The sequence below is a fragment of the Camelina sativa genome, chromosome 8 (assembly GCF_030686135.1).
Source record: "Camelina sativa cultivar CO46 ecotype springtype chromosome 8, ASM3068613v1".
NCBI classification, from domain to species: Eukaryota; Viridiplantae; Streptophyta; class Magnoliopsida; order Brassicales; family Brassicaceae; genus Camelina; species Camelina sativa.
Window position 1 is genome coordinate 20178555 of NC_141887.1, and position 23542 is coordinate 20202096.

Sequence of the window (23542 nt, forward strand, 5' to 3'; positions counted from 1 at the left end):
CTCAACTGGACAAGTTTGAAGAAGAAGAAGATGACATTATAGAACATGAGAGGATTTGTATTGAATTATACATAACGGATCATCAAACAAACATAGATAGGTTTGGTCTATTTCACCCCATAAGCTTAAGAGACACAAACTGAAAAAGAGTGAATTCAGAACTCTCAGCTGCAAATAGGACATGGAACAAGACCGTTCTCGTTACACTCATTACACCTCACAACCACAGCAGCACTACCCCATCCTTTCACCATCTTACAGCTTCCATTACACCTAAAACACGGCAAGAAAAACAAACCGCCGCATCCATCACACGCGCCGCTCTCGCATCCTCCTGCTTTCTTTTTCGGAATCCCACCGATCAGCTCTCCGAAAGAACCTTCCTCAACTAGTCTCAACACTTCCTCTGCTCCACCAATGTACATTCCCTTCACAAAAACCCGAGGCGGCAATGCAGTTGCAGCTCCATCATCCTTAACTCTCTTGGCCATTAGACTCACAAGCTCTTCTTTAAAACCTCTATCCATAGACACATCTCTCTCACAAACCACAACACCTAAACTCTCAACCGCGCTTCTCACAGCGTTACACGCCTCAAACGTCCGACGAACACCGCGCAACGACGTCGTGTAAATCACCACACGGTTCTCTCCTCCCGGAGGACAAATCCTCTCAAATCTCTCAGCCGATTTCAGATCCTTCAACGGTTTCGTAGCGTTTCTCCGATCCGAATCATCTCGGTTCGGATCTAACGGTTTCAAAACGTCGTCGTTCAAGTTTTTTCTAGGGTTTCTCCGATTAGGTTCAGAGTTCTCTTTGTTCTCTCCGCCGAAGACTTTATACTTAACCGGAGTCTTCGGAAGAGGAGTGAATCGGAAACTCTCACCGTCGAGACCAGACATTAGCTCCCATGAGTTAATAACCTCCGGTTCAGACTTGATTACCCTTGGCTCAGACCACAATGACGACTTAGATTTAGTACCGATCTTGAATTTCTCCGGCGGTGTCATAGGCATGTCGGATGAGAATGCGGCGGAGGAAGGAGGAGGAGAAGAAGGAGGAGGATCGAGAGTGAGAAGACCGTAAGTGGTGGAGGTGAGTTTGACGATGTGGTGGCCAAAGGCGGAGCTTCCACCGCCGAGTTGTGGGAAGTCTTCGTCGTGATTAAGGAGGTTCGATGAGACGCAACCCATTATCACCGGAGATTTGTGTTTTTTTTTTCTTCTCGAATTTAACGCCGGAAACTTCCTTTTTTCTGAGATTCAAAATTGAGTTTTTTGAAATTTTTTGAGAGGAACGGTCGAGTAAGTGAGATTAAGACAAAGCTCTAAAGTGGGAAAAATGTGACTTTTGCTTTGGCTCTGATGAAAAAATCAACATATTTATTTATTTTTGTGATTGTTTTTGAAGTAAAGTAAGTTCAAAGATGTGATTGTTTGAAGAAGATGTAAAGGTTTAAACTATTTGTTTTTTACTTTAAAAGTTTGAATATATTCATTTCATATATATATTGCACAGAAAATTACACCCACACCTATTTTCTGTAAAACTATTCACCATTACACCCATTTTCTACTATTCATATATTTTTTTTATATCAAATTACAGCTTACACCCTCCAACTAAACTAACCTTCTGTTTTTTCTTTTTCTTTTTCCTTCTCATTTTTTTCTCTATTTTCTCTTTCTCTTTTAATTATTTTTTTCTTCAACATTTGTATTTCATTTTCATTACTATATTATTTTTTTTTATTATTTTTATTTTTATTTTTATAATCCTAATATCTAGTGATCTCATACTCACTAGCAACCTACCCCAAACAATAACAACAACGGATAACAAATAATGAATCCAATAACCAATAACCATTAAAGGAAATAACATAACACCATTCCAATAACAATCCTGAACATAAAATAAATTATAAACCAGCAATCCTAACATGCGTTCTAGACCACTAAATTCCACTTTAGCATCCTAACAAAGACACATAGCAAACAACAAAGCATCTAGAACATCCTCCTCTTCATAGCCTTGATTCCACGATCACACTTTGCCTTTACCTGCACCACAAACACAAATCGAAATGCATGAGTATTTAATAAACACTCAGTAAAACAATCCTCCCATCTACTGGGCTATACACACAAGGAGACATCTCTAACCAACAACCAACAATCAATAACCAAACAACAACAAACCAGGTCTCTGCATCGACCGACGCCAACCATGCATCGACCGACACCAACTAGGGTTGCATCAACCAACACACGCTTGCATCGACCGACGCAAGGTTCACTTGCATCGACCGACACGCACACTGCATCGACCGACACATACTCGACATAGCATGAAATCCCTAATTGCATCGACCGACGCCTCCACATGGCATTGACCGATGCTCCTAGGTCAAACGCGTCGTCCTGCATTTGCATCGACTGACGCACATGCCGAGCATCGTTTTTCCCCGAAGCTTCTCGCCAGATCTTCGTTCCTACAACCATCAAACTCGATCCCAAGCCACAAGAAAGCCTCAAAGTCTCAAATAACGTTCTAACAAGCCATACAACACATAAACAAGCAGATCAGAGAAAACTCTGGCTTAGATAAGCCATGGTCATGCACTTACCTTTGCCACAAACGATTTTGAACCTCAACAGGAAGAGAAACACTCCTAGGAACCTCCTACAACGATCCCAGCTACAGATCTCTACATGAACAACCACAGATCTCCAAGAACTCCTCCAAGAACTCTCAAGAACAACCAAAAACTTCTTTCTCTCTTTCTTTTTTTGTAGAAACGGCCAAACTCGGCCAAACACTCGAGTTTCTGCTTTTATAAGCGATTTCAGAGTTTCCCTAACCCCAAAACGCAATATTTAACTTAAACTCGAACAGCACAAACCAACTTTGCATCGATCGATGCACATCCTAAACCGGGATTGCGGTTCGCGGATGTTACAAAATGTAGAAAAAGTGTAATAATAATATTTTGTGTAAAAAAATATACGAAATTTATTGATAATAACTAAATAAATGATAATAAAGATAAAAGAAAGTGAGAAAAAAAGAGAGAGAGAAAGAAAGGGGAAACTATCGAATAAGGAATAAAACACACAAAATGTTTGGATTATTCTTCCACTTCAAACATGAGCGGTCAGATTTTAATTTTGGTTACCATCTAAGAGTGATAACATATTTCTGAAAATAACATAGTTACTTAATAGAAATGTGACCAACCATAGTTCCAGGGCAGTTTTGCCATTAAAGAAAGACACCTAAGCTAAAAACTTGGAAAAGTATAGCAAGAGTAGAAAGTATGTCTAAGTGTAAAAAGATGGATGAGAAGTAGGTGTAAATGCTAATCTCTCTAAAAACATTACAAAGTTCAAAATAGAGAATTTGTTAGGAATACCCTTTCTGATATACTCCTTTTCAAAAATACTTTTTTTTGTCATTTTCTTTTTTTCCCTCCTTTAATTTTAATATCCATTTTACCCTTACATGAAAAATATTTTATCAATAAATGAAAAAAAAAATTCCAACATATTTTTCCGCCAAAAAATTTTCAGAACATTTTTTTTTTGTCAAAAAAATTTCCCACCAAAAAAATTTACAAGACTTTAAGGTTTTAGCGATTTAAAAACCTTATAAAACCTTGTAAAAATTTTGTAAATGACTTATAAAAACCTTATAAAAAACTTTTTAAAAACCTTCTAAAAACGTATACAAGTTTTTTAAAAGGTTTTTTAAAAGTTTTTTAAAGCATTTACAAAGTTTTTATAAGGTTTTTAAAAAATATAAATATCAAAAATATTAGCGGGAATTTTTTTTCGTTTTTTACCGGATTTTTTTTTTGATTTTGGCGAGAATGTTTTTCGATTTTGGCGGAAAAAAAAATAATTTTTGGTGGGAATTTTTTTTTCGATTTTGGTGACTGTACATTCTTGTGTCACTCATAGAAAATGTAATTTGGTCATTTTATATATAAAGAGGGAGAGTTTTGAAAATGGTGGCATTTTAAAAAAAAAATTTCAAAAAGGGGTATTTTTGAAAATGCCTCTTGTTTTAATTGAATAACACAAAACTTTTAATGACTTTATAAAAGTCTGAATCCAATAACCCAATTTTTTTAAGATTTTAAATGAATTTTAACAAAGTACAAACTAATAACACTAAACTTTAACAGAATTTAACAAAATCTTGATCTAATAACAATAGATTTTATATAACATTTAAAATCTTTAAAACTCTATTTAAATCTCAAACCAATAACTCCACATAGTTCTTTTAAGATTTATGTACTTTCTTGTATGATTTTCTTCAGTGCCAATATATAAGATGCACTAACTTAAAGTTTGTCTTTCAAATCACGTTTCTAGATTAGAAAAACCTTGTACCGATTTCTTTAAGAAAACTTAAGGGTATAAAAAAATCTACATCACCTTACAATCATTTTATCTTATAAAACACAAGTCACTATACCAATAAAATTGTGACATGTCAGCAAAACCAAATAATTTAAAAAAATATATAAAACAAAAAATGATTGTCGATCAAAGAAAGAAAACGAAAACAATTTAACACATATTTTTAAAAAAATAATTAGTTAAAGAAACACAATCTAATATTTTGGTTTGTTCGAACTCCACATATATATCTTCCCACCTTCCCACCTTTCTCTACGGTTTTCTTTTTTTTCATATCATAACTAATCTCATCTCCTATATAATAAAAGTTAAATCAGTTGTCTTAAAACCAATAAATATTTAAATGAAAATTTCTCACCCTCTGCATTTTGTCGCTCCACTGAAATTTGGAAGAAGGTTAAATATGCAGTCTATGGCTAAATTCAAGATTATGACAAGTTTTATTGCCTCCAAACATATACTCTCTCCTCGGTAATTTTCTACTTTATGTTGAAACAATTTACATATAAATCTTTGTTTTTATTCTGCAATTAAAGTAACATTCCATTCGATTTTCTGAAGGAGTATGAGTGAGAGATGCCAAATGAACAATAGCATGGTCGGATAAGAAGTTGAAGAAACAAGAACAAAACAAGGGTTGCAACAAGATCGGCAAAAAAAAAAAACAAAAGCAGATCCTAATGCAAAAAAATCCAAAATTTGAACTTAAGGAACACTAAACAAATCAAAGAGCTTGGATCCCAGATCCTAACAGAAACGAGATCGAGATTCTCCAAACTTGAACACTTGCAATTCAATTACGCTACTAGTGAATTCATGAGACCACTACCAAAAACTGAAAAAGCAAAACTAGTAATTCTAAATCCAAACCCAAATCAACGAAACCTAACCTAACAGATAAAAAAAATCCGATGTAAGAGGATTTGGACACGAAAGCCACTAAGAATTTGAGAAAAAGGAAAGGCAGAGATCAAACGTAAAGGAATCAAATTTAGAAGAGAATCTGAAAAATTGAGAGATGGGTCAGTAAGTGACGTTACCAGAAGTAAGATCTGAGGTGTGTGATTGAGTCGTTGCCATGAATCTGATCGAAAGGGGTCAAGAATAAGGATCTGATTCAGAAAAAAAACAAAAAAAAAACTGGAAAAACAGAATCTTTATATGTAGGGAAGGACACAGGATCTTTCCATATATGTATAAATACGCCGTAAGCAATAAGGCCAATACGTAGGTGGTGTTGTTATAGAGAGATTACATTACAGTAAATAATAAATAAAGTTTACAAGTTTGTGTTTTTTTTATTCTCTCTGTTTTGATTTTGAAAGAACCACCAAAAAAGAACTTTATTGCCATTAATGAGAAGTTTTTTACCTTATTTAATCGTTTGTTGTAAAGCGCAAAGTGTTACTTACTACAAAATAGAAAAGAGCATTGCTTCTTTTTTTAGTGAGAGACCTCTTTTGTGGGAAAAATGGAAATAACGATGATCTCTTTCTTTTCTTTTTTTTTTGTGCCTTTTGTCTCTCTGTAATTGTTTCCCTTGGAGACTCCGAGAATCTTTTATTTTCCTTCTTCTTTTTATTTATTTACTTTACTTATGTTATGTATCTCTTAATTAATCATATTCGATCAAATGCTGGATTTTTTTCTTGTTAATTAACATAATCTGTGATCCTAAATACTATACTGGATCGAGTGACTAAATAATATTTTAATCAGTTTATAGATCCATCCATCCATTTACATTTATGCCCCACCAACCAAAAAAAAGCTAATTCACACACTAAGATAATATAAAATATAAAAAATAGAGGTGGCGAACCAAATTTCAAATAACTTGAGAACGGTAGATAAAATTTCATACCTACAGTATTATAATCCAAACCAAATAAACCAAATTATATCAAATAATCCAGACCAAATAAACCGAATTATATACTAGGATTCCCCGTGTTTCCAATGTAAGGACGTATTGTTTTGCTCGTTCTTCAAAATCTTTATTTTCTGAAAGATTAATTTTGAATTTTGAATTTAATTTTGAAAGATTAATTTGTGCTAGTTTTAGAATTTTAGAGATAGTGTGCTAAGTTTGGAAAAAATACTTATTTTGATGATATTTTTGAGAATCTCCCTAAATTTTATTATATCTGGTACGTGTATTATCATTTTAAATTACAATTTTGTCTTTAAAACAATAAATTATCTATTTATTTTAAATTAACAAACAAAATTAAAAGAAAAATTCAACCGAAGAACATGGAAATAACAATTAAACGAGGTATTATTTATCCAAATAAAAAAAATAAATAAGGAATTTTTAAGTTTTTATCCAAAATAAACGTTTCTTCTTTTTTTTTAGTGAGAGAGACCTCTTTTGTGGAAAATTGGAAATAACAATGATTTCTTTCTTAGTTTTGCCTTTTCTCTCTATGCATTGTTTGTTTCTCTTGCAGACACCGAGAATCTTTTTTTTTGTTTTTGTCAACTGGTATTATTATTAATACACTTGGTTCCAACCAAGGTAGAATACAAAGTGAAATACTACGCCCAAAAGAGGGGAGACTTAAGCCGGCGGACTACAAGAATGTCCCCGGAGTCAAAGGCCGGAGGAAAACAAGATTTCCCCGGAAACTAACAAAGGAACTAAAAACCTATACATAAACAAAGCATTTGATAACAAAAACGAATGAGGACAACAACCTTAATCTAAGAAAAAAGCAACCGGCCATAAAACTTTAACAGAAACAATAGAACCAAAAAAGCAAAGAACTTCTTCTTCTAAGCACAAACGGATGAGATTTACCAAGGATGCCCACAGCCAACTCAAGAATAACATCAACCACCTCCTAACACGATGAGAGCCGATCTCTCGTAACCAAGAACCAGGGACTTCATAACACGGCAAGCAAGACCACTCACTTCCGGAAACGACGACGACGTTGATACGCCAAAGAACGTCAAACTAGAAGTCTTCAAAACGCGAGGAGCGAGGCCTAACTTCTCGTAGAACACCAATCACATAGACGAGACCGACGAAAACAGAGAAGACTATCACCCACTATGAACAACAAGAAGAAGAAGGAACTCGACAAACTTAAGGTTCTACTATCACATTCAAACAAAACGAAACCTCCGCTTAGAAAGGAGCCAAAACATCCCAATCGAAAGCTACTCAAACTGCTCAATACTACTAAAAACCACCATAAATCTACCACTAACAACAACCAACTAAAGCGATTCCATCTAACCCTAGCAAAACGTCAAAGAAGAAACGGCCAGAAGGCCGGCTTACCGGACAACAGAAACAGACGAGACCATGGCCGAGAATCTTTATTTTCATTCTTTTCTTATATTCATTTACTTACTTATGTTATGTATCTCTTAATAAATCACTAGGTATCCGTGCTACAACACAGAACAAATTTTTTTTTTTCATAAAATGACTAAAATTATATTAATTTGGGTGTTATAGTATAAGTGCGCTATTTTCATGTAAATTAAAATATTTTAATCCTAAATGTATTTATTTGGAATGGAAAACACGTTCCGTCCCGTCTTAACCCATCCCCTCTCCTCCCGTCTCATCTCGTCTTGACTCATCCATCTCATCTCGTCTCGTATCCATCCGATTTTTTTATCTTATGTTTGTTTTCTTTTAAATAATTACTTATTAGACAATCTTAATACAATTAAAATTGAAGTATATTTTAAAAATGTCTGAAATCACTCTCAAGGTATTTACGAAATGTGCCATTACTTTAAAACCTAAAAGGTCAGCTCATTAAGGGTAAACTCGGATTAACATTATTCTATTTGTCCATGTATCCAAACAAGTCTCAATTAATTCTTTACAATCCTTACAACCAAACAAAATGATTCTGTATTTGATAATATTAGTTTCAAATTTCTTAAGATCTATCTACCTAATTTAAAGCCATATATTGAATAAAAATACAATTCTCCTTTCACTAATATTTGATCTTATATTTACTTATTTTGAATAGTTTTATAACATTTTACAAAAAATTTCTGCATATGTTGTTATTCGAATTTTTACAAATGGACATATATTTTAAAAATCATTTTATAATTCATGTAACTAAACAGTATGTCCACAGTTTTCTTAACTAATGCAATGAAGTAGATCCATATTTTCTTTTGTTTCTTTTTTTTATAGAACTGCATAGGGTTTTTTTTTTTTTTAAGTAATTTTGATAGAGATTTTCTAGTGGAAAATGATTTTGTTTAAAGTTGTTAGTCTGTTGCTTTGATTAGTTTAATATAGATTATATGATTAGTTCAGTTATGAGCAAGTTATATGAGTTGCTCTAGTGGGATGGTCTTAGAAGAAGCAAAAGAAAAATTACTAATTAAAGAAGAAATAAAGAGAGAAAATAAAAATAAAAAGTGGATAATACATCCCAAAAGCACGACAGCTAAAGTTACAATATTGGCTCTCATTTTAAGACCATGGTGAGAAACCCTTATGGTTTCTGTCCATTAATGTAAGTATAAATTTTGAAAAAATAGAAGTTAAGACACCCTTAAGTTGTTCTTATATTTTTTCTCCTCCAATGGCAAAGGGTCTCTTAAAAACAAAGAAAATTCAAATTTTGAAAATTCAAATTTGTTTAACTTGTAATACAAGTTCACCACAAAGCAGCAAACCATCATCACCTTTGCAGCAAACCAACAAACCATCATCTGCAAACAGATAATTAAACACCCATAATGTTGCATTTAGGTTCAAAATAAGCAAATTAAAATGAAAGAGGGAGAGAGAGAGAGAGAAATGGCTTTACCTCGGATCTTTGGCACACCAAGCTTGTCACAGAGTAAATCGCAGAAGTGATTGCAACTTTTTGACAACAAATCATAAGCGTGTCCTTGCCATTCCCTGCTGAGCTCACGCAACAATTCTCACAAATTCATCAAAGATTCCAGTCAATAGTCATCTAAGAAGGCACAAGAAAATAACAAAAACCATGAACAACAACAATAATCCAATATTAATCACATCTACAGACCTAAGACATAGACTTGGATAACGTAAAGTCAAGCACTGGTAGTTTTGTTGATTTAGTACACACCAAATTGCTAACTCGACTAAATTGTCACAACTCAAATGGAAAAGTGACATATTTGTCCAAGTCAAAAGATCAATTAAAATAAATGTAAAACCATCATTGATTTTGTCAAGATGGACACCAGTTCCATGAAAATTCAGCCAAAGAAGAAACCAAAGAGCAATATCAATGGCCAAGCAAACTGAAATTAACAGCCTTAGTCATCAAGCCACCAAATCTACGCTAATTGCGCTAACATCAAAGGACCCTAATTTTCCAAACAACAAATCCCAAATCACATAACCCTAATATTAATCACATCAAACAACCCTAATTTATCAACAACTACAAACAAATTGAGGTAGAACAAACCTAATCACAGTACCTAATTAACCAATAATGCATCAATTCAAGCTTAAATTCATGATTACAAAACCAAAAAGTTAGTTTAACCTTAACGAAAGTCTTACAGCAGATAACTCAGAAATCTTCAATTGATCAACATCATATTAAAAATCTCCAGCAGCTTAACAATAGCAATTTTATTGGATTCCTGAAATAAACTTACAACTTTAGATATTTGAACTGCTTGCATCTCCGGAATCTTCTTCAAACTAGAAATTATACCCAACCAGAAATTCGATGAGGGAGAGAGAGAGAGAGGAGGAAGAGAGCAGATGGAAATCCCACGTTAGGTTCATAGCCATTACTCTTCCAATTTCATGACCCAGACGATAGATGACCGAAATCGCAGCATTTATTTTCCAGAGAAAGTCGAGAGAAAGAAAGAAACGAGAAACGATCAGAATTCTTAAACTTAAAATATGCAACCAAGACTGTTTCCAATTTTAAATTAAACTTTAACGTACGTATATAAAAACTATAGATTATATTCATAACTCGAGTTAATAGGAACGTGTGCACATCACGTGGAAGAAGAGTCAGAGATTTCTTTTTCCTTTTTATAATATAGGTTTTAGTTTTTAAAAATCTATATACTGTTACGTGCATAAGGTTCGACAGAGAGATAATTTTCTAGGTTAAGCAGAAGAAAAAGAGGGAACGATTGACAATATATGCCATGGAGTTTACGAATCTCTACTTGGGTAACATGGTGCAATCCGATCAGATGTCGTATCTTCATAAAATTCCTGTTTCTTCCTATAAGATTTTCAATGACGAACTTCTATGTATAGAGGTAATATGGTTAAACAACCAGAAGTATCGACTTCATATGGCTTTTAAAAGCACTAAGCAAATTACAATGCATTCAGCAAAGTTTTTAGTATTTTGCTAACTAAATCTCCTAAGGTATTTGAAAAGGAGTACCCCGCAGTGGCTGCTGATTGGGTAAGATGTACGGATTTTACCTCCGATTCTTCTATTGGTCAATCCTTTGCGTACTGTTTGCAGTTTCCCACGCCCGATTTTACTACGTAAAAGCTGCAACAAAAAATTCTCAGAGCACAAACGATGCAGCTTTGAGTTACGACGGGGGAACTGTTATACATCAAGGGCAAACAAGCTTGCTCCTGTTATTGATTCTCCCTCTGGAATCGATTTAACTTTCGAGACTTTGTTTAAACTGAATTCTTTGGTGCAGAATGGGACTCTCCTCGGTCCAGCTCTAAGTATAGATTTCTTTAAACTGGTCAACTCTACACAAAACGATATGAAATTTTTAGACGCATCCTTTAGAAAACTTGGTCTTTCTGAATGTTATTGCTATGACCCTTTTGCTTGGCTCCAACAAGAAAAACTGGATTGGGTAGACAATAAAGGGGTTGATGGACCATCCCTGGAAGACAATTTCTATATCCATCAGGTGAAGGTGACACCAACAAAGGTCTATTTCAGAGGACCAGAGCTCAAAGATTCAAACCGTGTGTGCTTAGACAATTTTCAAATCATATAAATAATTTTCTCTCATTGTCCTTTGTTGATGAGGATTTTAATAAGCTTCGTTCCCTGGATCTGTGTGCACGGTCAAGGGCAACAACAAAACTATACGATAGGATTAATAGTGTTCTTCGGGATGGCGTTGTCATCGGTAATAAATTGTTCGAATTTTTAGCCTTCTCTAATAGCCAATTGCGGGAAACTTCTCTTTGGATGTTCTCAGAAAGCGATGCTGGGGTAACGTCAGCATCTATAAGAGATTGGATGGGTGATTTTCAAAGTATAAGGAATGTAGCAAAATACGCTGCAAGACTCGGCCAATGTTTTAGCTCCTCTGTAGAGACAGAGGATGTTATAACAGAGGAGATTGAATTAATTCCAGACGTCGAGATCATTTCTTCTACAGGGACACTCTATGTATTTTCAGATGGCATTGGTAAGATATCTGCTGAATTTGCAGAGATTGTTGCAAAAAAATGTGGTCTAAATGATTTAATACCATCTGTTTTCCAAATCCGCTATGCTGGGTATAAAGGCGTGGTAGCTATTGATACGAACTTGTCAAAGAAGCTCTCTCTTAGGAACAGTATGAAAAAATTCGACTCGAACTGCACTAGTTTTGATGTACTGGCGTGGAGCAAGTATCAACCATGTTTTCTGAACAGACAATTGATTACGCTGTTGTCTACTCTCGGAGTCAAAGATGAGGTCTTTCTAACGAAACAACGAGAAGTAGTGGAACAGTTCAGCTCACTCTTTACTGGTGATCCTATAGAGGCTCTTGATTCAGTGGCTCCGGGGTGGGATACAATAGTTCTCAGGCAACTGATATTGTCCGGTTATAAACCTGATACCGAACCGTTCCTGTCGATGATGTTTCAATATTTTATAAAAAACAGATTGTTCGAACTACGTAAAAAGTCAAGAATATCAATCCAACTTGGCAGAACCTTGATAGGTTGCCTAGACGAGACCCGTACACTAGAATACGGTCAAGTATTCGTTCAATGTTCGGATCCAACATCAGAGTCTAAAAGTTGCAGTATCATTGAAGGACCGGTCGTTGTTGCCAAGATGCCATGCTTGCATCCGGGGGACATCCGCGTTCTTCAATGTACCAACGTTCCAACTTTGCATCATTTAGTAGATTGCGTTGTGTTTCCACAGAAAGGTTCAAGGTAAATAAACATTTCTAATCGTGATTTTTTACAAGTTTTAATTTCTTAGGCCGCACCCGAATGAGTGTTCGGGCAGTGATTTGGATGGCGACACGTATTTTGTATCATGGGACATGGATTTAATACCACCAGATACTTTTGAGCCGATGGATTATACTCCAGAAGAAGCTCAAAATTTGGATCACGATGTTACAATTGAGGTAAAAAGAACTTCAAAACTCACAGCCATTTTAGTTAACTTCTTCTTTGCATTTGGAGACTGATGATTTTTTTCTATGTCTTTTCAGGAAATTAAGGATTATTTCACTGATTTCATTCTAGATGATACCCTGGGAACCATTGCAAACTCCCACCTCGTTCATGCCGATAGAGAAGAGGATAAGGCCTTCAGTGAGAAATGCATCCGGCTCGCACGTTTGTTTTCAACTGCGGTTGACTCCCCAAAAACAGGTGCTAAAGTGGAGTTTCCTCGAGAGCTTTACGTCAAGGTTTCCTGATTTCATGGAAAAACCTGGAATGTCGTATGTGTCGACAAACGTAATCGGGCAGCTGTTTAGAGAGATTCAAAACTTGCCTCCGCCGATCCCGATGAACTCCTCTACTGGTGATGCGGCCTCGGACTTTTGTGATGAAGACATGGTAGTCCGTGGATTTGAGGACTATGTTGAAAATGCTATGCGTTACAAGGAAAGATACCGGTCCAAATTACGTCACCTGATGGATTTATATGGAATTAAAACGGAGGCCGAGATACTTGCTCGCAGTATGGAGCCGTTCACCAAGACAGGGGAGACTGTTGGAAGCGAGGTTCGTTCGTTGATAAAAGAAGTTTCTTCGTCGTGGTTCAAAGAATATGCAGAAGAAGAAGAGGCAAAAGCTGCTTCGGCATGGTATCAAGTGACTTATAGCCCTACGTACCGTGGAGTTGATGGTTATTTGAGTTTTCCATGGTGCATTTACAATGTACTTCTGAGTATAAAGAAGAAAAAAATGGAGAGTCGCAGCAGGGATCGCTGAATAAATTGCAATTACATTATACAAGTCTTTTTGTGTTGTTCTGTTTTGATTTGGTGTCGACGTCTCATTTTTTGGACTCTTTTACTTCCGCATTTAATTGTCTTCAAAAGTTGTCACGCCACCATCCCATCATTTACTTTGAGCTCCTTCTATAACTTAAAGTTTTCGTTGTGAAATAAAAACTGAAACCAAGGTTTTATAACTTTTATTTTGTCATCTCTATTATTGGGCACACAATTATGAAAGTTCAATAAAAGGTGGAGTTACAAAGTTGTGATTCCTATTATTGTATATTTGTATTCCCAACTTGTTTGATAAAGACGTATATATTTAGAAATTTCCTTATATATGCATTAATATGTAAATTCCAAACTCATTACCTCAAGCTGTTTTTCAGTGGAAGAGTCTTCCTGGATGTTCGCCGGAACTCAGCTACTGCTTTAGTCACACTCGATTTTATACGTTCACCAGCAAAATGAGCCAGTAACGTCACATGATCCGGCAACCAGCTGAAAATATTTACAAAAGCTTAAAGATTATTTTTCAAAGATGTCTCAAGCTCTGCATCAAACACTTTGACGTAAAGATGTTAAAACCTGGGTATGTCATAAGGAACAGACAAAACTGAAGCTACCAAGCCAAGAACGGCTGCATGCACCTTTGCAATGGACTGAGTTGAACTTGATTTACCTGAAACAATTGGATACAATTCTCTGTTCATGCTAAAACATAATCAAAGAAAATATCTGATGAACATATCTTGTTTGTTTTTAAGACAAAGATGCTTATAAGGGAAGAAGGAAAACCTCCGGTTTCTTCTCTTTTGGATTGAGTTTGCCTCTGAATAGGATCTATCACGAAAATCTGCAGCAAATATTAATCTCCTCCAGAAAATATGCAGCATGCTCTCGTACCTGAAGACCAGATAACATCATATAAAGTAAAAACTCTACACGTGATCTTTCCAGATACAGTTAACTAGTCACAAGGTTGATCATTTGAAGCAATCCTACTGGACAACATAACCTCTACTGGAGAAAAAGAACCCTAAGAACTTACCTCTCTATTTGGCTGTCAACAAGGAGCTTTTCCACAGATTCTCTGTTTCTCTTCATGAGTTGAGTGTATGCCTAGTACGAAAGGTTAAAATAGAATAAGATAGTTGTATTAACCAACAGCCATTTGCTTGTTACCTTGCTATATAGATGTAATCAACAAATATTACTTGTACATAATAGCTCGCAGATATGTCAGGGGTTGAAGATCTTATCCGCTAATTAGAGTCATGAGCAGAAGAAAGAACTCCAATATCTTTCTGTAGATGAGATTCTGAGAAAACTCGCCACAGCTGGAAGGCTACCAATGTTGACAGATCTTTATGTGATGTTTCCTTCATAGATGGAAATAATACTCCCATGATTCCCAGCCATTGAAAAATAAAATATATAAAGGCTATACCAAAAAAACATACAATGGTTGTACCTGTAAGGATATCAACGGATAGAGGGATCCCGCAATTACTTCTATCAGATATGAGATAAGATAAAAATAAAGAAGATTTTTACCAAAAGTCTGTAACAAAGGGAAGAAAAATAAACTCTCCCAACACGTCTTCATCCATTTAACAGCATCTAGAGAATTGCCATTTAATTGAGCTTTTCCATAACTACATCTGTTGAAGTGTCCAAGACTCCAAGCTATCTGATATGCTTGCATGTTAAATATCTGTAAAAGCTTCAGATGCTCATGCACTAATCAACTTGAACCAATTTTCTCAAGTCGGCTATCAACATCTATTCTTGTTGATATAACATCCCCAGCCGAATGTTAGAGCATAACACTGAAAGATTTACACCGATTGCTTCCCATATCTGATGATTGTCACACAGAAGTATCAGGTTTTTCAGAATCCTTCTTCTCAAAACAGAAGGTTGATCCTTGCCTTGCATCTTATGAGGTGGCTCTAAGTAGAGTGTTTAAAGCTAAAATTGCCAGTATTCTCGTCTGAGGAAGTTGACTTTTCAAGTTTTTCAGGAAGTGGCCTGGAAAATACCAACATGATCTTAGTTAAGAAGGAGAAACACAAATAACATGAATACAAAGCCTTCCCATATATTCTACCAATAAAAATTTGTACCGGCAGTTCTATCAAGGATTTTGAAGGAGAATCTTGGGTCAATCCTAGAGGACAAAGCTAGCAGAAGGAGCACTCTGTTAGCCATCAAGTTGTACCTGGAATAAGTAAAAAAGCATAATGTATCCATACCTTTTCAAAATTATGAATCTAAGAGTTGGGGAGCTAAACGTTTCAAAAGATTTTCCAATGAAAATATAGGTTAATGAAATAAATGACTGTAAGAATTTGCAACTGAAATAAAGCAAAGAACAACTAACACTAAATGACTACCGTTGTCAAGCAAGAATGGCGCAATAACCAAGGACTAAATTCTCTGGTGCATCCAGATTTCGCAAGTTTTCAGTAAGGGACAGAACACACTTTTAAAGGCAACAGAAGCCATCTCTTTAACAGTTTCAGCAAAGATTTCCCAGCAAGCCTGAAAACCACCATAATATTTATAGCAAAGCCGGGTTAATTAATGTATTGGGAAGCCCTGTAGAAAAGTTTACAGCAAAGAAGGGTAAAGAGGGTGTTTAATAATCCTTAGATTTTCAGAGCATCCATTATGTGGTTTATTAATATCAGCAAGATGCTGTCATCTTTCTCTAGAATAATCTTTTCAGTAGTACGCATATGTTTTTTTTTGGAGAGACGTAAGCAAGCTGCAACTGAACAAACATTACTTGCAAGCTGCATGAATAGTTTCAGGTATTTCAGCACTGGCAACAGATGAACCTGATGTCTAAGACGAAATCAGGTAGGCAACCTTGCAATGTAAAATCTATACCGGCAAAAGAGTCACTTTAAAGTGTGTTTTCTCATCTCCTGCACCACAAAATGTGGCAAGCACATGTAAATATTTTGGAGCAAACAAAACTTATAAAAATCACCAATGCAATATAGAATTGTCAGCCTTTAATTCTAACATTTTAAAAAAAAAAAAAAAAAAAAATGTAAACCAAACCGTGGTATACAACTGCATATTCTCTTTTTGAAACACATATATACCAAGCAATAACTGAAATTACCTGCGTCAGAGTGGATATTTGATAGGCAAATATACTCCGAAAAGATCATCTAATGCCGACTGAAGATGGAAGTCTAAGAGTAAAGAGCTCACCGGTGGTGGCTCGATTTGTCGGTCTTGTGGTTTCGGATGACTACGTGGGCTTTTGGATTTCCTACCGATCTCTTCGGATATTTCCAAATTAATTGAGGGATTGTATTTAGTAGCGTAATATTTATATATATATTATATATACACTCTATATATGTTATTAATAAACATCACCTTCGTTACAACTTACAAACCACTTTCAGGCTTCACCAAAGAAGTAAAGAGAGAAACCCTAATTTTCCGTAGATCTCCTCCTCGCCAATCTGCTCTTACACTGTCTGGTACCAGATCCTTCCCTTCTCCTATGAAGTTCAATTGCGTGTTTCGATATTTTTTTTTGGTCTGGATTTGCTTGGCTTCCGTCTCTGGTCGCTCATATGGGTTTATTTAAATTTCTTCCCCTACGAACTTGAATGGCATGATTGGATTGCAATTTATCTCTGATCATGTGGGTTTAAACTAGGATTTCATCTTTGGTTGTCCAGTTCCTACTGCACTGTATATATGTTGTGTCCTTGTGAGATGCGATACTGTTCGATTATATCAATCATCAATATTTGATAATTCGATTCATTATATACCAAATATATTACCTTATTGATTTTTTTTTTTTTTTTTTTTTTTTTTTTTTTTTTTTTTTTTTTATCATCATATAAGATTTTAACTTTCAAACATACGAATTCGAATCTTGTAGTTTCGACATGAATAATCAATTTTCAGGAGAAGAAGAAAAGAAGAAAAAAACACTATTTTGATGAATGCGTTACCCTCAAGCTAACTGGACACACACTAACTGAGAGATTTTGTTGCATGAATTCCCTTTCGAAGCTATGATTATTATCAATCTTCCTAGGGTATTGGAGAAAGATACTACGACCCAACGCTATAGGTCCAATGCTTTTAAAATTGCACAAGTTAGCTAATCATTATAAATTGCCTGGTGGAATCTGTTTGATTATCTGTCTTTAGGACTCTAAAAATTAATATCTCTGACTTGCAGGCTTCCAGTTCCAAGGGTCCTAGGTTTGGTTGGAACAAACGGCATTTGGAAATCAATCGATCTCAAAATCTTGGCAGAAAAACTTCAACCAAATCTTGGCAGATACAATGTAAGTATGGCCTTTCTGATTTTTCTTTACTCTTTATACCCTGAATGCGTCTCTGTACCTGATACATGATTTCCTCTTGGACAGCATCCACCGGACTGGCAAGAAATTTTGACTCACTTCTGCCGGTCAGAAATTCAAAGCTATTTCATCCGAGTGTTAAAAGAGAATCTTAAGGTAGGGTGAATGTTGATCCTTGATATTTTTTTTTGTTCCTACTGAAGCAGCTCTAGCGAGTTTGATACCCCTTTTATGTATGACAGACTGTTATAAAGCCACAACATGTTGGCTACATAAAAATACTTGTTCGAGGCAATCTTGGGAAGTTGCTTGAGAAGCTAGACGAGAGAGGAATGATGGCGCATATCTGTGCTGATTTGGATTTGGACCAGAGTGCAAAAGATGTATTTAGTAGAGTGCTGCAGAGGTTTGTGATTGCCACAGTTTTCATAACGATGGCTGCGCTGTACACTTTAGAAGAACCATCTAGCTTCCTTGATGTGAGGCAAAAACACAAAGCTGCTCATGGTATAAGCTCGCTTCTCAAGCCTGACAGGTTTGATTCTATCATCTTCTAAATGAATATTCTCATTCCTTTGTTCCTGAGTCTACCGTTTTTGTTTCTCAAATTATACACTCGTTCCTAATTTTTATCTTTTTCACTGTAGCCATTTGTTCAAACCTGGAAGAATGACAATGTCTGATCTTCCAAGAGATTTGGTAGAGGAGATACTCTCTAGGGTTCCGATGACATCTCTGATGGCAATACGTTCTACTTGCAAAGAGTGGAACGCTTTATCGAAAAGTCGGATCTTTGGTAAAAAAGCAACAGCAGAAAGGAATCAGTACTTTTTAGGGTTCATTATGATGGATTATAGGGTTTGCTCGGTGAAGTTCGATCTCCAAAACTTGGATGATCCATCTATAAAGCCAGTAGGAGGTATACTTAACCAAGTCGAGATAACTAAAGTCTTTCATTGTGACGGCTTACTCCTATGCGTCACTAAGGACAACTCAAGGCTTGTGGTGTGGAATCCCTATTTGGGGCAAACTAGATGGATCCAACCAAGAATTAACTTCCACAGGTTAGACAGGTATGCTCTCGGATATGACAAGAACCGTAACCACAAAATCTTGAGGCTTTTCGGTGATACAGATTGGAGAAGCCAAGTTTTGTGTTACGAAATCTACAATTTTAGCTCTAATTCATGGAAGGTTTTTTATGACACTCCTGACTGGGATATAGATTCTTGTCAACGTGGCGTGTCTTTGAAAGGAAATACTTATTTCTTGGCTGAAATGAAAATAAGAGATGCAGGAACGAGAGGGGAGATTCTACTCCCTTTTGATTTTACATTGGAAAAATTTGGACCACCGCTGCCTCTGCCGTTTCCCTCCTCTGGTCCAGATAATTTTGTGTCTTTATCTTGTGTTAGAGACGAGCAGCTTGCGGTAATACATGATAGCTGGCGGAAGTTTCGTCGTCACACAGTGGAGATTTGTGTTACGAATCAAATTAGTCTCGGTTCAGTGTCGTGGAGCATGTTTTTGAGTTCGACCTCTAGTTGTAGCGTTAGTATTCTAGCTGGGAGTTTCTTCATTGACGAGGAGAAGAAAGTTGCTGTGTTTTTCGATCTAGACAACGAATTTGAACGGACCAAGACCCGTTTTAACCAAACAGCCAACATAATTGGACAAGATGGATACTTCAAATCTGTGAATATCGGAGAGGCTCCAAATCTCGGAAAACGTACCAGTTATGGAGATATTCCTCGCCAATTTTGTCGCCCACTTGTGTGCTCTTCTTCTTATGTTCCAAGCTTAGTGCACCTGCAAATCAACCAACCTCAGCCTCATGTCATAAAGAAAGAAATTGATGATTATTAATAAGTGTCATTTTCATTACTTTATATTTGTGTTTTACATAATATTTTAAAGATTGGTATCTTGCTTTTGGTATGTTTCTTTAAACTTAGTTACTTTTTTTAGAAGTAACTCCTTAATCTATACTACTAAAATGGAAGCATTTTTAATAAAAAGACATAGGGTTAGACATTATTACAATGAAATGCCACTGAAATCAGAATAAATATATGTAAAAAACTGTATCCAAACAGATTGATATTAAGCTATGACCAAACAGATTGATATAAGTGGTAGTAGCCGATCCAAAATAAAATCATATAAACCTTCCAAATCAGGTGCAATTAATACCTAACATATGCATATCACATAAAAAATCGGCTCTTATTAATAATACCTACCATAAACAATCTAACTAAATCAATCCCCCAAAATTAGCTTAGAATTTCTAAAGAAAGTTCATATAAGCTTAGCAACTTAATCTAAGCAAATCGCCGAAATATTAATTGATTTTTAACACATGAAAATCATAATCAAACAAATATGGTTAGCAAGATAGTTTAGTGTAGATGCCATTAAATCTAAATAAATCTACCCACGTAATTGGAAATAAACGTGTATCCATATCAAATGCAAAATAATAAGTTTCCTAATAATGCAACATAAAGAAATCTTATCAGTTTGAATAATTAAGGTAAACGACATTTTAATTACTCAATAATTCAGAAAGTTGTTTAAAGTTGCTTACATAAAAATCAAAAACTAATGTCGAAATTATATATATGTAAACTTATTTGATTTGGTTTTATACTGTGAGATAATTATGGAAACAACCAATCAATTTAATACAATTAAATACATAATTAAGATATGCTGTTAATTCAGCTTTTATTTTGCATGAGAAATTAACGTAATATGCAATTAAGTATTTATTTGTTGAGATTTTGATACTATTAACCCTAATTATGTTCGAGCTATATATATATATCTTCTTAAAGTTACACAGTACATAAATCGTTTCATAAAAACAATATTTTCATAACCTAATTAACCCTGCATAGCTTGGAATACGAGTGTGCAAAATTTTTTGAAAAGAAAATGGCAGATGATGTTGAATATGTAACCAAACTTCATCATTAATCTCCTATATTAATTTTTATCGGGTGAGTTTTATTTTTATTTTAGTAGGTTCACAATTTTGTTATTTTTGTATATTTAAAGTAAGAAATTTTGTGTTTGCAGATAGTGAAAACATACATAAATAGTGACCTCGGCTATAATACCAAAACCTAAAGAGTGTAAGGATGCATATAGGTTTTGTACATGAGTTCATCCGGTGGCAACAGTTGAATTATTGATTTGTCAATAAAAAGGTACTTCTCCAACCCAATTAAAAAAACTGTGTTAGTTAAAAACAAATCATTGTTTCGATAGTATGTTTTTTTTGTTTCAAATGTTTATGTTTTCTTATTTTACATGAAATCATTTCTAATATATTTATGCTTGAATAAGCAGGTATATTGGAATGAAGCAATTAACTCAGGTTTGTATTTTAATTGAATTTAGTGATTTTATTCGTAAGTTTAAAATAGAATATCAATGGTGTTTACGAATCGGAGATGGTGTTGTTCCATTTCAACTTTACAGATTACCATAACACAAAGGATAAAGCAAAGACATATGGTTCCAAGACATTGAAGAACTCAAGAGACACTTTTAGTTTTAGATTTGTTTGTTTTAAAATTTGGAGCTATGTTGCTCTGAAATTCGAATTTTCCACTGGAAATATCAATGGTGTTTATGAAACGGAGAATGTTAATGTGGAGAAAATGATGAAGAGAGCATGTTACTTAGGTTGGGCTTAAGTCTCTGACTCTCATGTCATTGTTTTATTGTTTATGATGTTTAGTCTTAACATATAGAAGAGAATAACATGTAATTGTATAGTAGATTTGATTGTCCACCAACACAACATATATCATAAGGTGTAGACTTTTATGTCCCATTATGAAAATATCTAATAATACATTTTATAAAACTAATTAGAAATTGTAAATTCACATTATCTGATTTATTTTCATTTAATTTGTGTGTTATTTAATTATGTCCATCAAACAAAACAAAAAAAAGTTTACACATTTAAGAATTAAATTGTAATTTTTTATTTTAATTTTATGTATCATAAAAAAATTCTATAGACATTTGTATTTTTGAGAATATTAGAAATGAAAATACAAGTATTCCGTCATAATCTTTTATCCAATCCCTTAATAGAAATCTTACATATTAGAAAAAATGATTTATTGAAATGTTTGTTATCCATGGGTTTACAAATTCAAGCTAAGCAAATGCATACATTACACATGTGGTTTCCTAGGGTGAGTTTTCTACAGGCCAACAAATATTAAATTCGTTACCGGAAAAATCTTTCGAGATGGGTTTCACAAGCTTGATACTTTTAGCAGTTTTTCGAGATGGGTTTACGGATATAATAATAATTAATCTAATCAATCACTAATTTGGTTCTTATTTGATCCGGATCCACCATCACATCAATCCAAATTTCTTGGTGAAACCGCTATTATTTTAACCCCCTGTTTTAAAAATCCCCGCCTAGCACCGATTACGCCCCGCAAAATCGTTAGGCCCACCCTCTCCGCCTCGATTAATGATTAATCCCCGCCTAGCATCGATTATCTAATTATGTCCGTCTAGTTTGATTATAATCTGTCTACTCCGATTATTTTCCGCTTAGTTTTGTATATACCGACTATTTTTAAATTAAAATATAAATCAAATATCTATATTTTTGTTATTTAGACATTTAAATTAAGAGTTTATGATATTTTACAATAACTAATGTACAAAATTTTAATAAAAATCATAAAATTTTCTATTAAAATTATGTTTTTATGTGTTTATCGTAATATTAAAGACAATACTATAGTTTTATATTTTATTTGATATTTTATTTTAACATAAACAGAATTATTCATATATTTAATACTATATATTTGTATTTTATTATTAATTTAATAAAATAACCATAAAACTAGTCCCCGATTAATCCCCGTTTAATCCCCGATTTTCTCGCTAGGCGCTAAGCCCACCCTGACCGCCCGACTAGCGCCTAACGATTTCTAAAACAGGGCTTCAACCTAACATTCACAAAATGAATGTAAACAACCGATCTTAGTTTCAGTTATAAATGTTATACCCTCTAATTATATGTTACATATCGAATAACAGTACTCTCAACTATGGAGTATGAAACCATTTTTACAATTGTTTTACATATATATTGATTTGTCATATATTACTTTCAAATATATTGACACATTTTACAAATAACATTTTCAAAATAATTTCAAACTATATTCAAACATAGTTTATAAAAAAAAAATCTGGCACGTATATAATATATTTCAGACCTCATTGTAAACTTAGTTTATGAATCAACCCGCACGTACGTGCGGGTCCGAATCTAGTATCAGATACACGCTGAGTTGAGGTATTTTCTGTTTTTTGTGTTGATATATTAATACTATGAAAATTCAAAAGATCTTAGTATTAGCTAAATAAATATGTTCATTCCTCAATGGTAAGAACTTAAAACCCTCCATGTGTTTCAGTTTGTATCGATATCTCAAGCCAAATCAGTTGCCCCTTAGTCCCCAAACAAATATATTACTAATCTGTGATGTATACAAAATATCTCTAATTGTAATCATTAAGGTTTTTGTACAA

General features: G+C 34.4%; 3 protein-coding genes, 3 long non-coding RNA genes and 1 pseudogene across 10 annotated transcripts; 2 read left to right on the plus strand and 5 right to left on the minus strand.

Moving 5' to 3' along the window:
* Positions 1-14: 14 nt before the first annotated feature.
* Positions 15-1432, minus strand: LOC104707347 (uncharacterized protein At5g39865-like). Its single transcript, XM_010423675.3, has one exon. The coding sequence runs from the start codon at positions 1191-1193 to the stop codon at positions 165-167; it is 1029 nt and encodes a 342-aa protein (XP_010421977.1). The 5' UTR covers positions 1194-1432; the 3' UTR covers positions 15-164.
* A 414-nt stretch (positions 1433-1846) lies between these two features.
* On the minus strand, positions 1847-5744 carry LOC104707348 (uncharacterized). Its single transcript, XR_754623.3, has 2 exons — positions 5471-5744; positions 1847-2063 (listed from the first exon to the last, which is right to left on the minus strand). It is a non-coding gene; the product is annotated as an uncharacterized LOC104707348 (long non-coding RNA).
* A 3068-nt stretch (positions 5745-8812) lies between these two features.
* Positions 8813-10363, minus strand: LOC147940226 (uncharacterized). 2 transcript variants are annotated; one of them, XR_015563724.1, is made up of 3 exons: positions 10065-10363; positions 9233-9385; positions 8813-9134 (listed from the first exon to the last, which is right to left on the minus strand). It is a non-coding gene; the product is annotated as an uncharacterized LOC147940226 (long non-coding RNA). The 2 variants fall into 2 exon arrangements; XR_015563725.1 differs by having other exon boundaries at positions 9233-9330; positions 10065-10346.
* Positions 10364-10577: 214 nt separating this feature from the next.
* On the plus strand, positions 10578-13590 carry LOC104773997 (RNA-dependent RNA polymerase 1-like; annotated as a pseudogene).
* A 6-nt stretch (positions 13591-13596) lies between these two features.
* On the minus strand, positions 13597-16159 carry LOC104773995 (uncharacterized). The gene is made up of 8 exons (XM_087461206.1): positions 16086-16159; positions 15728-15822; positions 15583-15632; positions 14650-14720; positions 14397-14467; positions 14187-14280; positions 13971-14099; positions 13597-13772 (listed from the first exon to the last, which is right to left on the minus strand). Exons 1-8 carry the CDS (start codon positions 16157-16159, stop codon positions 13724-13726), a joined length of 633 nt encoding a protein of 210 aa, XP_087317332.1. The 3' UTR covers positions 13597-13723.
* Positions 16160-16400: 241 nt separating this feature from the next.
* Positions 16401-17133, minus strand: LOC147940227 (uncharacterized). The gene is made up of 3 exons (XR_015564639.1): positions 17001-17133; positions 16738-16900; positions 16401-16534 (listed from the first exon to the last, which is right to left on the minus strand). It is a non-coding gene; the product is annotated as an uncharacterized LOC147940227 (long non-coding RNA).
* On the plus strand, positions 16896-19891 carry LOC104765077 (F-box/kelch-repeat protein At3g13680). 4 transcript variants are annotated; one of them, XM_087463336.1, is made up of 6 exons: positions 16896-17107; positions 17655-17715; positions 17827-17935; positions 18020-18109; positions 18196-18488; positions 18601-19891. In XM_087463336.1, exons 1-6 carry the CDS (start codon positions 16981-16983, stop codon positions 19817-19819), a joined length of 1899 nt encoding a protein of 632 aa, XP_087319462.1. In that variant the 5' UTR covers positions 16896-16980; the 3' UTR covers positions 19820-19891. The 4 variants fall into 4 exon arrangements, with proteins under 4 accessions (XP_087319462.1, XP_010487046.3, XP_019096560.2 ...); XM_019241015.2 differs by having other exon boundaries at positions 16973-17107; positions 17547-17715; XM_019241014.2 differs by having other exon boundaries at positions 17010-17107; positions 17521-17715.
* The last annotated feature ends 3651 nt before the right edge of the window (positions 19892-23542 follow it).

Bases quoted from the DNA above. Each gene is read 5' to 3' on its own strand.
- LOC104765077 (XM_087463336.1), top strand. From the start codon at position 16,981: ATGTTATTAATAAACATCACCTTCGTTACAACTTACAAACCACTTTCA. The intron at 17,936-18,019 runs GTAAGTATGGCC...CCTCTTGGACAG, and splicing joins CAAATCTTGGCAGATACAAT to CATCCACCGGACTGGCAAGA. The intron at 18,489-18,600 runs GTTTGATTCTAT...TTTTCACTGTAG, and splicing joins TCGCTTCTCAAGCCTGACAG to CCATTTGTTCAAACCTGGAA.
- LOC104773995 (XM_087461206.1), bottom strand. From the start codon at position 16,159: ATGGTGGTTTTCAGGCTTGCTGGGAAATCTTTGCTGAAACTGTTAAAG. The intron at 14,100-14,186 runs GTTTTAACATCT...AAATATTTTCAG, and splicing joins GTTCCTTATGACATACCCAG to CTGGTTGCCGGATCATGTGA. The intron at 13,773-13,970 runs GTAATGAGTTTG...CCTTGGTTTCAG, and splicing joins CCACTGAAAAACAGCTTGAG to TTTTTATTTCACAACGAAAA.
- LOC104707347 (XM_010423675.3), bottom strand. From the start codon at position 1,193: ATGGGTTGCGTCTCATCGAACCTCCTTAATCACGACGAAGACTTCCCA.